Consider the following 15,855-nt stretch of genomic DNA (forward strand, 5'->3'; position numbering starts at 1 on the left):
CCACTTAAACCCTATGTACTGCATTGACATGAGCCCCCCATGGGTCTATCTTAGATCTGCTATTTTCTCTGCCCCAGAATAGGGACACTAGGGTTCAAGTGGTTAAGTCTTTTAATTTACTTTCGTGAAAATACATTTTAAACAACTGGTGCAAGTGCAAGTGCAGAGGTTGTTTTTTTCCCTCTTATTCCTTCAGGCAAAGACACCTCTGGTGAGCCCACCTCTGTCTGTGCCGTCTGTACTACTGGAGGTTATGGCTTTGAAGCACGTCTCGTCCTGTAGCCTCCTCAACTCTCCGTCTCTGCCCTCCAGCTGCCTTCTCAGCATGGCCAGCTCCTCCTGTTAAACACAGGACACAGAAAACGTCAAGCCCGATGCAAGCAACCCCCAAACCCCACTCCCACTCCCACACACACTCAATCATTCACCACTACAAACAAACCACAACACAAACATTTGACGGATGCTGACGTGGCAGCGCGTGGTCTGGTCACACCATGCCCTGTTTGGGATGGGTGTAGGCCAGGGCAGGGATGGGTCAGTGCTGATATCTGGGAGAGGGCTGACGTATCAAGGAGTACAAGAGCCATTATGCAATACACAGTTAAGGGACCGGGATGCGATCAAGCATGGGGGACATTCAAATTAAAAAAGGAAAAGAAGACGGCAAAACAAGACTAAATAAATTCTTCGTCCGTAGGACAAGTGAAACAAAAAGGAGATACAGCAAAACACACTAAACTGAACTCTTGACAAAAGAGGGCAGAAAAGCCCCAAATTAAAGCATACCTGTGGTTTGAAGGATGGAGCTCAAAGGAAGTGGGCTTTTTTTTTTTACTCAACCCCAAAATAAAACATGGACAGATTCTCTTAAAAATGACATTTAAAAAAGAAGTGACATTTAATATTTCCTCCTAGGGAGAAAAAAACAACAACAACGAAAAACAGACACTGCACACCAGTTTTTAACATTCCTTTGAAAAAAGAAAATGGGAACAAAAACAGGAGCCAAGGTGGACAAGCTAACAAAAAAGAAAATAAGGCAAGCAAACCACAACTAGAAACCTGAGGGGAGCCAACCTTCATAGCCTGGAGTTTGTGCTCCTTCCTCTGTTTCTCATACTGCATCTGTCCCATTTTGATTTTCAAGCTAGAAAGCTTAGCCATTACAGACTAGCAGTAGAAAGATCAACCAGCAGGGAAGAGAGAGAAAATAGAGATATAATGGAGAAAATAGAAAATAGTGACTAGTGAAAGATAAAGATATGGTTACGAGACGACCACGAGAAAGAGGGAAACCTGAGACTCAAGTCAAAGAGGGAAATAAAAAGAAAATAGAAAAACAGACCACATTCCTGAACCATTTCAGTACAACAAAAAGGAAATTAGAACTGAATGGAAGCAATAATTAATACTATCTTCATTATGACTATGGTGATTTTATTTAGAGAGCACTGTATGACATCTGGGAATATGATGAACCACTGTATGACAACTCACCTTTGTAGATTTGAGTTTCTTTTCATACTGTAATCTTTCACTGTCCATCTCCGTCAGTCTGTACCGTAGTTCATTTATTTCAAGAATCAGGTCCTGAAAGCAGAAAAGGCTGTATCAGAGAGAGACACGTCTGGGACGACAAAATGCAGCACAGGAATTTGTCGTAAAATACACCAGAGAGCTACTGTGATATATAGCCAGCCTACACCTATTCAGTAAAAATACTACACATCAGCATGGATTATTTAATCAATAGCAGTTCTCCTCAGTCTGTAAGTCTACCATCTACACTTTTTATGAGGCATTAGGGAGGCACAGGAAGAAGTGATTCAAACAGGCCAGAGAGGGCATGGGTGTTTCCACTCTCTGCATCTTTCTTCACCACTTCACCATTGACCGGCACCACACCATGTTCATCTAATTTCATTGAGGATGTTTTTATTTAGAATCAGACTGATTAAGTGAACCCCTTGGATTCTCCGAGGACTAAACACAACATTGCAGCTAGAGGAGCATGGATATAAAATCAGCATTATTTGCTTGTAAATTAAGCAAACCGTGACAACCTATACGGTACACGTCGAGTTGTGCAGAGGATCTGAAAGCTGCTCTATAATTAAGTAATTTCCATAACTAAACAAACATCCATGATAAACTAAGAAGAACCACGTCGTAGCAATGGCAGTGACTTAAAAACAGTATTATGGTGTCCTCTGGAAGGACCGCTTTCCTCGGAGACGAGAATTCCCAAAGCAGCTGTACAGATCAGATGAGATGAAGGGAAGCTGCTGGTGGATTGGTGGGGGGCGGAGGGATGTGGAGGGGAGGGGAGGGGGGTCGTTCAGCGTGCCCTGGGGCACGGACAGCAGCCCGTTGTTCCAGGGGACTGGAACACACGGCTGCGTTGCTACAACAACAATGATGTGTTTGAAAGCTGCCCAAGTGCTCTGCACGCTTCATCAGAAATCTCTACACAAGAGACTTTGACATCTCGTTTTTTTTACCGTTCTCTTTTCTTTTTTGCATGGAAACCACTCAAACTCGTCATGGTTAATTCTAGCTAAAAATCCAATCTCGTAGTATTGAAAACAAACAAGCCACAGGATTGTTATGCACCACAGCTGTTCATCACATCCTACAAAACAAACAGTGAAGTCGTACACACACACACACACACACACACACTAACTATCCCACTAGAGGCTGACATTTCCTTGAGATCCTACAATCACTTTTCTCTTTCAACACACAGCTGCTTTGAAACACATGAAGGCACAAGGCTTCCCCTCATCCACACAGGTGCATGGCCAAAAAATGTGTTTTGAGTGTGTGTGTGTGTGTGTGTGTGTGTGTGTGTGTGTGTGTGTGTGTGTGTGTGTGTGTGTGTGTGTGTGTGTGTGTGTGTGTGTGTGTGTGTGTGTTGGGGGAGGGGGACTGTGTGTTTAGCAAGGAAAGGGGGGAAACGGGGGAAAGAGACAATGAAAATTCCTGAGGATTTAGCACAGCATACCTCACTGTCTCTGAACCTGTCATCAAAGTCCACTCTGTCCTTCTCCATGGCATTGAGCTTCAGCTTCAGGTTGGACACCTCAGACATCAGCTCCAGCTTCTGGTTCTCTAAGGCCGTCCTGCACATCAGTTCCTGCAGTGGTGCAGAAAATGTACAGCGTTTCAAAAATACAAACCTAGTACTCAAAGGAACATACCGGTGGTCTGGCATGTTTAGCTCAATTGACTACGACTACTTGACATTACTGCCGACCATTTTCCCAAGCATTCAGACTTCAAACATGCTTGAGGCAGTGATCCAACACACTAAATGTTATTGTGCTGTTATGTTTTGTTTAAGTTGACAGATTGATTTGAAAAGTCTGAAAATAGTCACATGGAAATTTATGAATTAAATTCACTATGCCCATAACGTCTTAATTACGCAATTATATTTAGCCAGGTAAGTTTGGCAACATTAAACTGCTATGCTGCCTATGGGCGACTGATTTCCCCCCTTGGGATAATAAAGGTATCTACTGTATCTAAGTGAACACATTTGCTTGTCCCAAAGTGATTGAATATGACCATACACAGTAAGATCCTGTGTGTAAAATGAACACAGGATTTCTCAGTACATTACCTGTTGCAGCATCTCCTCCGTGGCATTGAGTTTCTCCATGTGTTCCTCCAGACACATGTCCAGGTCCCTGATCTTCTCCCCCTGAGCCTCCACCTGGTCTGTCAGGACACTCACCTGCACAGCAACAAAACCTCATTATTATCTTTCCAAGTTAAATGTAGTTTTTATGTATAGTAAAATGAGGTGTTTGTCTCAAAGACAAATAGGGGACTGCTGAAGAATCACGCCACGGGTACCTGAAGCACCAGTGATTCTTTATCACTCTCTAGTCGGGAGAGTCTTTCCTGGTAGTGGTGTTCTCCTCCGCTCAGCGAGAGGTGCCCATTGGACTACAGGGAGAAAAGAGAAGAATAAAGGAATTGTAAACAATATTGATCCACAGCCTGCTTGGATGGGCTATGGCATGATAGTGGAAAGTTCACTAGTGGCAAAGGTGCCATACTGCATGTTTCAGTCAATAGTAATTCCTGCGGCATCTCCAGAAATCACAGTCAGATCCTTAATGTTTCACTGCCTGATAGTATTTCGACATGAAAGCCTTCCCATGATGCTATGACTGATTTATTCTCCACCAGCAGCACCGTACATGGCTGAAAAGGCAGCCTGCTACAGACTACAGAGTGCTGTGCACATTACACATAAACTCTGGCATTTGCCTGGCAGTCAGCCCATTGTTCTCCCAGACAGCATGCTGGTTCCCACTACATGAGTGTGTTTCTCAGAGCACCCTTGCAGTGACATTGACAACACCTGCGGTTCGTCTCTCATTCCCATGCCGCTCGGCAGATAATAGTAGTGATGTTTTTGCTTAGCAAACAAAATGGTTGCCTACTCGGATGTAACATTTGGCAATGCCCTTCTTCTGCACTTGTTGGGTTGCAATGTGGTATTGTGAGTGGGCTAAATTGAGAAGCGAGCCAGATGTGCTAAAGCTTGTTTGCATTCCAAGCACATTCTCCCCTATCATCACAGAGAAACTTATTTCACCAAACGCTCTTGTCTGCTTGCAAAACTTTACTGCAATCCAACAGAGGGACAGTTTCTTTTCTTCACTAATAAAAGACAAAAATAGACAGTCTGCTAGTCTGCCACAAGCCAAATATGTTTCTCATCATAACACTGGCAAACACCTTTAATCCTCATGTTGTTGCAAACTATGCCCAGAATTCTATGCAAGGAAATTGTGAGTCATGCAAGGATGGTAAGAAAAGTCTTAGATCTGAACTGGTCTTAAAAGTGACAAGAATTATGCCATTAGGGACCGTAGTCTTTGAAATTGACAAAGTACTGGGCCAGCAGAATCAATGTATATATATCCACCTGTTTCCGCAAGACTTTACTGTAGCATTATCTGCGGGACACTTTCGGTTAACAGCAAACATACAAGCTCACGTTGCGTCGCAGATGCAACCTTTATGAGCTTGTAGATCACACACGGCTGCCACGCCGGAAATGCCGCTCGCCTTCTGCGCAATGCACAATGGGATGTTGGAAAGTTGTATATATCCACCTGTTTCCGCGGGAGTTTACTGGAGATTATTTGGACCTGTTTGGACCACACTTACGGTTTAACAGCAGACATACAAGCTCACGTCGCGTCGCAGATGCAACCATTGTGAGCTTGTAAATCACACTCGGCTGCGGCGACGGAAGCTCGGTACAGCGTCTGCGCAATGCACTATGGGGCGTTGGAAACTCGTGGATATATGTTTTTTTTTTTGGGGGGGGGGGGGGGGGCGGGGCATTTTCAAGCCTTTATTTGATAGCGGAAAGACAAAGGAAATGGCAGGAGAGAGAGAAGAGGAAGGACATGCAGCAAAGGGCCTCAGGTCACATCACATTCACTGCATACTGTATGGTATGCCATTTCACAGGTTCCAACAGGGGAAGTTGTTACCAAAAAAAGGGAAATCCACCACATGCAAAGTAATTCTACATTTAAGAGCGAACAAGTCCTCTAAATCCTCACGCAGCAACACGAGCTCCCTATATTTACACATTACACAGAGGAAAACAACAGTAATGTGACAAACTAAAACAATAGTCTGAAGCTGAAACTTTATCAAACAGGAAAAGGCAGCTAAAACTCTATGCTAAATTAACAGAGAACATCATAACGATAAATAATATTCCTCCCCAACACATAGCCTTTGTCCGAAATTGTTACCGCAAGATCAACCAGCCACGCTATCAGATCTGTTCAGCAGTCTGCTGTCTTGCTTGATCTCATCCCAATGATATATCCTGAGAATGCATGTGTTTTTCTTATTGTTTTGTGTGTGTTGTCACTGCTGTTGTATCCTACTGGCTCACCTGCCAGTGAGCGAGGTGTACCCACCGGGAGGACCCCAGCCTGAAGGAGTACGTGCATTGACAAATATCATCCTCGCCGCCCAGCTTCCCTCCCCGAACACGGTCCCATTGTGTTCGACAAAGCCAATTGCATGGCTGGTGGATTCAAACCCCTACACTCTGTGGTGGTGGGCAGGTACTTTGGCATCCGAGCACATGGCATGCATGTGTTTAAACCTCTATCAGCGTGAGTGTTTGTTTTTCTCACCAGGTGGCCCTGCAGCCATTCAACCAGGCTATCAGCGGTGGTGTCTGGGATTTGGCAACGTAGACCTTCTCTCTCCTCAGTGTCCATCACCTCCAGAACACTCCTCAGGTCCTCTAGAAGGTGAAGTGCCCGTAGGCTCCCCATGAAGGGAGAGGTGGGCGACTGGCAGTCAAACAGGCCATTGGAGTAGTCCAGAGCCTTGGAACCTGACAGTGAGAAGGACAACATGTGAGGCACAGGAATGAGAGTGAGACAGCTAGGAAGCACATATCTGCCTACAGTGGATTGATCCACTTCATCATACGGTAACATCACAACACATTGTGAGCTATAATATGATGAAGGGATTAAGTGGTTAATGTGTGTGAACCACTACACTGGGGTACAGCTATAAAGAATTCTAGCTGGTGTGTTTTTGGTTTTAGGTAGAATCAGAATCTTAAATCATATCGTATGTCTTCATCATACTCTTGGGAAACCCCCTGAGAACAATTAAAGCATTATACTTTGTGTTTTGTTTAGTTTTGCGCGCGCGCGCGTGTGTGTGTGTGTGTGTGTGTGTGTGTGTGTGTGTGTGTGTGTGTGTGTGAGAGTGTTTTTTTTTTCAGATAGTGTTACAGTATGAGAGAGACAGAGAGATGGGGAAGGACATGCAGCAAAGAGTCTCAGGTCGGATTTAAAACCGGGCAGGCTGCCTAAGGAATGAGCCTTAATGGTATGCACCCCTGTCCCTATATACTTTGTTGATTGGTGTCCCCAAGGGGTCTACAGCTTTTCCTCTATAACAATTCTCTTCGCTGAAAATAGCAGATTTACAAGCTCAGAACACAAGTGAATAATCCTACAAATTTAACACAGCGCTTAGAATGGGAGTCAGTTGGCCATATGGCCACAAGCCACAGAGCCTAAATGAGGACAGAGTAAATGCTAAAGCCTATCCAAACGTGGACCTCGGGACATGATGTCATCTGACGGCTGATTAAAATGTCATGTCTATGATAGACATTCACAGACAAATACCATTACCCTGGGTCCAGTTGATGCAGACTCTAGTAGCACTTGCTTCAACACAATCTAAACTTATTACAGACTTTTAGATTTGACAACATCAGCTGAAATCTGCACCGTAATATCCTCATTGTTAATTCATCCAATCAAGTGGTCCATTTGGTGGTAACATTTAGTAACCTTTACCTGCTATAATGCCATCCATCTGCTCCAGGGCAGCTGCCAACATGTCACTGGCATCGGACATCATCTTGATGAGTCACCTGGGATGGGAGAGGGCAAAGAAATAAATTAATCACAAGTCTGACATTTTGCTATATAAATATTTATTTTATGTTTCCCAAACTCGAGTTGTCCCTAACAAGAATTTACCTACATCCTCCCACAAGGGAAATTCAGTTTTTCAGCTTAACCCAGCTGAACCCAGTGCTGCCCACAAGGAGCGCGAGGGAAGGGGAGCAGTGATAGCTGGAGCGGGGAATCGTACCTGCGACCTCTGGGACCTCCGGAGTCCTGGGTATGGATGGACACTAACCACTCAGCTATCACTGAACAACATGATAGGTAGGGCTACACAATTAATCCAAAGCAATCATTCTTATTCTTATTTTATTGTTTTACAATTATGTAATCGTGAAGAGTATGTTTTATAATATACTGTAACTGTATTCCAGAAGTTTGCCACTCATCCGCATTACTCTGTTAGAACGCCAATGCAGGGCTATACTACACTGTGGCAGAGACACCGAATTTATAAAAAGCTCACTGTTTATTTTGACTGAACATGCACAAACCATGCCACCTGTATTTAGCTGAACTTGTTGTGGGTACACTATCAAGGCCCAAAGAAGAACAAGGTCATGCAACAAAAAGGAAATAACACCAAGATTGTTATGACTTCAAACCATGACGGCCCGGTGCACTGATAATCAAAGTTTAGACTGCTGAAGAATGAATCACTTGTGATGGTCTGATTGTCTCCTCTCATATGGCTTATACGGTAGGTATCAGGAATGGTCTGACTGTAGTATGTCTCATATTGCAGGAACGTGAGTAGGGGACCGACATTCCTTAATATGCTTTCTTCACGGTGACACAGGAACACCCTGCATAATCAGATTAAGCAGTGTGCTCAAGAATAACTCTTAAAATGCTACCCAGAGCAGCAGAAACTCATTTCGGCTGAGTGCAGGCTGTGCAGCTTTTGACAAATAAGTGAGCAGTATTGTTACTGATAAGCCTGTCATTTAAAAAGGCTCTCCGCCCAAGAATTAGGCCACCACGGCCAAGCATTAGTAGTTGGTTGTGCCTAAAAGCAGTGTCAAGTCAGATAGCATCCTTGGACTCTTGCTATTGATTGTAAAACTAGGTGAAATCGATATTCTAACTGCAAATAACATATGCAAAGTGGCATCAAAAACTGCCTCGTTTTTATTTTAACTGCATGCACATTCATATTTTTTGCCGTAGTGTATGGAATAAAAAAATCTATGTGCTAAAAAAAAAACAATATGGAGTAAAATGAGTCGAACCATTCAAGACACAATCACATTTAAAATCTGTGTATGAGATCTGACAAGACAACATATTGGCCAAACCCAGTTTGTGCTCAGGCATTCTCTGGTGTCCTCTTTCAGACTTTGATCATTGGACAACACATTTTGGAATATCAATTAGGCCATTTACCTCAAGTATTGGCACAATGTTGGCTAACAGCAGACAGGACACACTGCATGCTCTGTTGGGAGTTGAGTGAAGATCCATTTTAGTGTCCCAACTCTGGACATCAGCCCAAACAACACAGCAATGCCTTTCTCTAAGAGTCTAATCAAAAGACTGTGTTGTATATTCATAGTAAGCACAAATGTGCCCGCTCGTGCGCGTGTGCGACGTGACACACAGTCACACACACAGTCACACACACACACAAACACAAACACACACACACACACACACACACACACACACACACACACACACACACTCAATATCAGCTACCTCACATCCTGGGGAGGGTGCAACACTGTGGTAACTAGGGGTGCCACAATACTGAACCGAACCGGTATACCGAACCGAATGGCCCTGTACCGAACCGAACAGCCCATACCGAATGAACCAAATGTCTTTATTTTTTTGGGTGTAGTCACATAAAAACATAAATTTAACTCCTTCTGTACACTTTTTTGGAGAAAATCTTCCTCCTAGTATAATCATAATAACTGATTATGATGTTTTTTTTGGGAAACAAATGATTGCACCCCATCTTTGGAATTAACTGAACATTTTGGATTTTTACTGTACCGAAACCGTACCGATACCGTGAGCCAAAAACCCAGATACGAACCGAACCGTGGGCTGACTGAACCGTGGCACCCCTAGTGGTAACATGGCATCATTTTCAAATCTTTATGGAAACCAACCACCCACCTAGCTAGCACTGTCATTTCAGCATTCCTGTGGTCAGACCCTCCATTATTTGGAAAGTAAGCACGAAAACATCAGGGTTCTCACAGCTCACAGCAGGATGCTACAAGATGAGGACCAGTGTGCACAGTTGTTCCATGGGTAAAGGCATACAAATTCAGATAGCCAATGGAAACAAGCTGCTCAAAGCTATATGTGGACTGTGTGGAATGAGCTCCGACCAGTGTTGATTTTGTTGACTAAAACTATGACGAAAAATGTTTGTCGACTGCTTTTTTTTCACAGACGAAAACTAAATAAAAACTAAGCTGTGATTACTACAACTAAGACTAAATATATTGACAATTTCGTCAACAAAATAAAAACTAGACTAAACGGAGTGGAGAAGAGAGTCATTTTATGTTTGGTTGCTCTCAGGTGTTGCGTGTTGAAAATAGCAGATCTACAAGCTTGTAGATCTGCTATTTTCAGCACACAACCAAGTGTAAAATCATTCATTACGATGCCATCAAGGCCTGCCAAAATACATGTCAGTTGACTAAATCAACTGTAGATTTAGTCGCCTAAAATCTAATGATTGACTAAAATTAGACTAAAACTAAAACCTTTCAGGTGACTAAATTATATTTTCAAAGAAGGGTACACAATTACAGTGCCTAGCTAGCTAGCTTTATAAGACACATCTCAAACATGTTTAATTAAGAGATGTATATGCCCATGCCCAGAGATGTATGCCCATACTGTATATAGGCATATCTTGAGATCTGGTTAACTTAGCCAGAACCGCCGATCCGATCGCCATGCCCATATAGTAGTAGTAGTACAGTAGTAATAGTGGTAGATATACCTTATATATTATATACCGTATATTTTGTACAACGATCAAACTAGAAGGAAAGCCTGCAAGCCCAGGCCTGCCTTAAAGTCCTGATTCAGCACAACTCTCAAGAGAGATAGTCAAGTCAAATAGGGGTAAGGTTAACACATGGCATTCAGCAAACACACTTCAAACAGATACGTGCCCTGACCAGATGTTGCCTCTCAGAAACCTGCTATCCACTTGTCCACTCAGCAGTACCAACAAAGTGTAGGAACTGTGTCAGACTCAGAACACGTGATGGCTATTGTATTACTATCTGATTGTTTGCCATGGTTAATGTACTGTGGTAGTATGGCGTTGGTATGGTGGTCGAATGTCTACATTACATTTCTTAATGCTATGTTTACATGTCTCTGATCTTGACATGCCTCCGAGGTGTGTTAGGAACTTGTGAATAAACAACAACAGACAAAAGACCCAGCTGAGTGAGCTCCCTTTGCCCTGCTAACAACACACATACATTGTATGTGTATCACGCAAAGCTGCTGCAGTAAAGTTCCCTCAATGTAAAAAAGAAAACATCTGCCAGGACTGTACATAAAAAGAGGCTGTGAATGGATCTATTTGTGAATCTATTTTCAGCATTTGTTTGGTAACATGGATATCAACAACAGGAGAGTTGGCCTTGCAGGCCTGTTTTGTACCAGCGGCAGGTACAAGCTGCAATCACAGAAGAGATCTCAACAGGAGAACTCAAGCAGGCATCATTCTCCATTGTGTCTCTTTCTATACGCACCACTTACAGCAGCCATAAGAGAGAGGGTCATTGTTCAATCTGCCCGGGTATTTCAATAGAGGATCATGTGAAGAGGGAAAAGAGGAATGGCCAGCTAGAGAATGCATTGCCACAATACAGAAAATGCCATTTGAATAAACACCTGCCCGGATACTCTTTTAAGCCCCCACCCCCCCAGCACAACAAAACCAAATCCTCATTCAAAAAAAACAGGCTTGCCCTTTAGAGAAAGCAGGCGTAAAACTCACAGAGGCATGTAGAGAGTGGTGAGGGCGATGGGGAAGAGCACAACTCCCTAATGGCTTTTCAAATCCATCAGTTATAAACCCTTGAGGCAGGGGGGGGGGGGGGCACTGAAACCCATCCTGCCATCCTGACCGGTCTCCAGCTTTAAGACTGCTGGACTACTCCAGGCATACAAACTCTTGTTCCTCCCTCTGCCCATAACTGACTGATAGAAAACCCTGCTCTGTCTGGCACACGAAGGGAGTGGGAAAAAAAAGCTGGCTTCAGGGCCACTTGTCTCTGAAGAAAAGAAGCATTTATGGCAGCCATGCAACTACGCTGTTTCCATGGGCTTGGAGAACCACACTGAAAGACGGGTTGCATTGGCAGTAAACAGCACTGGGAGTGAGGAATTTACAATGCTGGGTTGGCACAAACCCCAGTTTGCACTACTGTCTTCCACCAAAGAAGACAGTAATAGTGTTAATCGAGGCGACGTGAAAATGAATCTAGCTCCTACTCCAACATACTTTCTGTGAAGGAAAGCAATTCAGGGGGCTGGAATCCGTGTCTAACCACATAATGACGTTCTCTTGCTCATAATTCCATGTTTTCAGCCATCTAACGTCTTGACTAAATAATCCTTTTTTACTTTCATGCATCGTTTCCAAGACAGAACAGTCAGCCTGTTTGATCCATCTAATTCTGGCTTTGGTACGTAATGCTATTCCACTAACAGACAAGGCATGTTTTATACTGAACACTGGGGGAAAGTTTGAACACTGGAGAAAAGTTTGAATGGCAAAATATAACAATGCTGCTGTCATGACTTCTTAACTATGCATAGAATGCTAGAAAAATACCTCTCTTAATACCACCAGTGAATTGTTGACATCCAGACAATTCAATGTAAACAAACATGAGTGCCAAAACTATCCATATTCAATTTAACAACAGGTGAAAACAGAGGTTTACAAAGTTGTTTTTTTGTGTGTGGAATGAAGGAATCGGCATATGCCAAATGAACAAAGTGTTTGAAACTAGTAGAATAGAAAACCCCAACACTAATAGCTCTGTAGAATTAGTTGTTAAAGTGTGTCCATGTTTAAAGATGCAGCTCGACGTGAAGATGCAGCTCGACGTGAATCCGTGGGGTTAGTGGGTTACGTCAGCCTGTTGTCTCTTGGCAGCAGATACATTCGTGGCATTCACTAGCCGCCCGTGGAGCACTGCTCTGAAATAACCTGCAGCTATTTGTAAACCTGTGTAAGGTCAAAATATGTAATTACACATTTTATATTCCCCTAGGTACATGAAGAGGGAGACTGGCGGTACAGCACACAAGGAACATTCCTTCTCTCTATATATAGGCTGTTTTGTGGTCAAAAATGTGAAATACACAGGCATCTGTGTAGTGGGTCTAGAAGACTATAGGCCTAGTACGTAAACAAACTGGGATAAACTTGGAGATACAACGCAGACTCAAGTCTTTATTCCTGTCAATTTGTAAGTCCACTAATCCTCCGATAACATGGTAAATACCAAATATTCTCAAGTTATATTATATTAGTTATACTAATCAGTTAATTATCTTTGACAGTTTCCATCAAAACAGTAATGCATGTGAAATTAATGTTGTGAGAATAGGAAGCTACAGGAATTTCCCTAATAGCTGACATAATATGCCTCTTCTTTGTACAGTATTACAGTGTACTACATTATGAGCCTGTATACAGAATAGCAACACACCACAAACAGAGCGATTCAATGATTCATTTAAATCTGATTTGGTGAATTTTGCTAATCAGACTGAAAATGTCTAAGCCGGAAAAGAGCCAGATGGAACTGCCCCATGAAACATGATTTGTTAATAATGTGAGGAACAAACACCCAAATGAACAAATGTACAGTCTCAGAGTTAAATTAACTTAAATTAAATTGATTTTACAATATAAATTGGGGTCCCAGAGATAGAAATACCTTTACATGGGGGTCGGTAGCCTTAAATGCATGTCAAACTGGGGGTCCTTGAAATTCAAATGGTTGGGAATCACTGCTAAAGCCGTACAAATCTTCTTTTATGGGGGTCCCTGGCGTATCTTTTCTGATAGTGGTCCGCGGGTTAGTAAGTGTCAGTTTGGGGGTCCTTGACATGAAAAGTTGGAGGACCAGTGATCTAAACTGGAACCCGTGGTGAGCAGCATTGCATTGTTCCAGTGGCTGTTGGCCAGCAGAGCATCCGGTGGGTGGTTGGACGGATCATCTATTCTTTTATCCACACAGATAACTATACCCTGCGGGGCTGATGACGACAGCGGTTGCACCAAGTAATACAACGTAAATATCTATTCTAAAGAGAACAAATCTGGGCAACTTTACCTTGTTTTGCAGTCTGAACTGACACGATCTATTATTATCAACATCTAACGTCAAACCAGGACAGTCAGACAATGTCACTTCAAAGAAGCATATAAAGTGACTTATAGCCTATTGTTACTTTGTCTATGGTCTATGGTTACTTGGTGTAAAAAGACGTGACCTCAGGCAATGTACTGAGCGAGCACCAAAATGCCAGGGCACAAACTGGGTTGTGGCAAAGTTAACTTTCCAGACTTTATGGTATAAGCAAATATTTAACAGTTAGTTAACGTGTTGCCAACTGTGTGAGTGATGATAACGTACAACGTTGTAATTCACCACGAACAACGTACTGTGTGAATCACAGCAGCCTCGCTTCGACACTAGTACACTCGAATGTGGGAGGAAAATAGAAACCATGCTGAAGTTGAAGTAAAATAACTTACCGACACTTTAGTCCAAAAGAATATCCCAAACTATAACGTAACGTTGCAAATAAAATCACAAAACCCCACAGGACAGCTTGCGTTGTTTCATAAACTTCTCCAACTTTTAGAACGCCTTCCCACGAGCCGTGTCCACATCCCTACGCCATGTCCAACTGTACTGACACAGTCAGGGAAGTTGGAAAGTTGAGACGTCATCAGTGGAACATCCCGCCCTGCTCCCATAGAGACTGCACTGCTTTGGGAAAACCACCACACCGCCACACAGTCTACATCCCATAGCCTGAAGAGATGATCGCAGAGTAAATTAGTAACCGGGCACTACAAATTGATCATTCAAATTAGTAACCGGGCACTACAAATTGATCATTCATTACATTGATTGAATAATGTAGTCCAGGGGTCTTCAACAGGGGGTCCGCGACCCCTAGGGGGTCCGATACTGCAGGGGGTCCCCGAAATTGTTGGAGGAGAAATATATAGGTTTTATATAGGCCTAGGCCTATATATCGTTTTTTATTTTTTTTAAAAAAAGAAAGAAAACATGTAATTTGTCTTTATTTATAAAAAAAAACATGATTCTGTCTCTTTTGAATAGCTTGTATGGTAGGCTATACATGATTATTGTGCAATTGACAGATTGTTAGTGATAAATTGATAGTATTGATAGTATATTCTCAATTAATAGGCTATAAGTATGTTTATAAATGCTCCATCTCCCCATCAGTTTGGGGGTTCCTGGCCTCAAAACGTTGAAGACCCCTGCTGTAAACATCTTTGACTCTATACTCTTCATCTTCAATGGACAGTAGCAACAACAATGACAGTCATTCCCCCTTGATATCTTTCAGATAGAAGACAGCCATCTACGCCACTTGTATGAAAAACATGTAAACCACACACACACGCACACACGCACACACACACACACACACACACACACACACACACACACACACACACACACACACACACACACACACACACACACACACACACACACACACACACACACACACACACAATTTGCATAAATAAAACTAGCGGTTGCCTGACGACTAACTTTACTAGCCAATTACATCATGACCCATTCACCCTCCCGGCTATGGGATTTCCACTTTGTGTATTCTTTTCTTCAGTGTCTGGGAAGTGCACGACACCAAGTGGTCTGTATGAGCTATTACACCATCTCTACAGACTTGCCACCATTTAGGCCTAAAAGCCTAATTAAAAAATGTCTGCCTCTGGTAATTGATTTTGTCACTCAAATGTAACACTTGGAAACGAATAATGGGCATAATAGTTGTATAATTCACTGTTTATTGTAAGATTAAAGAGGTATCAAATCACACAAACAATCAACAGTTGTCAAAACTGTAGAGAAAACAGCACAGACACCACATACATTGATTCATGAAATCATTATTCATAGTTTACTTTAAACACAAAATAAATATAATAGTAAAGTAAAATTAAAATGACCGAATTTGAAAACATGCCACATGTCTGGCAAGTTTGAATAGGGCACCCTGGAACTTGAACCAGTGACCTTTGTATCCCCAGAAGGTGACTTTACTGGGTGTGTCA

At 42.6% G+C, this 15,855-nt stretch overlaps 1 protein-coding gene across 5 annotated transcripts in view; it reads right to left on the reverse strand.

The window, feature by feature from the left end:
• The window catches only part of ppfibp1b (PPFIA binding protein 1b), a 30,758-nt gene extending 16,350 nt beyond the window's left edge, over window positions 1-14,408 (reverse strand). For 4 of the 5 annotated variants that reach the window (XM_080736114.1, XM_080736112.1, XM_080736113.1 and 1 more), the window contains exons 1-8: window positions 14,269-14,408; window positions 7,386-7,462; window positions 6,192-6,397; window positions 3,868-3,960; window positions 3,632-3,745; window positions 3,011-3,142; window positions 1,501-1,593; window positions 222-339 (exon numbers count right to left, since the gene is read on the reverse strand). In XM_080736114.1, the coding sequence (XP_080592240.1) occupies window positions 222-339; window positions 1,501-1,593; window positions 3,011-3,142; window positions 3,632-3,745; window positions 3,868-3,960; window positions 6,192-6,397; window positions 7,386-7,449 (820 nt within the window). In that variant the 5' untranslated portion in view covers window positions 7,450-7,462; window positions 14,269-14,408. Of the gene's footprint in view, window positions 1-221; window positions 340-1,500; window positions 1,594-3,010; window positions 3,143-3,631; window positions 3,746-3,867; window positions 3,961-6,191; window positions 6,398-7,385; window positions 7,463-8,885; window positions 8,912-14,268 lie in introns of those variants that run through there. The other variant, XM_080736111.1, reaches the window with a different exon arrangement.
• Window positions 14,409-15,855: the final 1,447 nt, after the last annotated feature.

The sequence above is a fragment of the Nannobrachium achirus genome (genome assembly GCF_963921795.1).
Source record: "Nannobrachium achirus genome assembly, chromosome: 11".
Classification (NCBI taxonomy): domain Eukaryota; kingdom Metazoa; phylum Chordata; class Actinopteri; order Myctophiformes; family Myctophidae; genus Nannobrachium; species Nannobrachium achirus.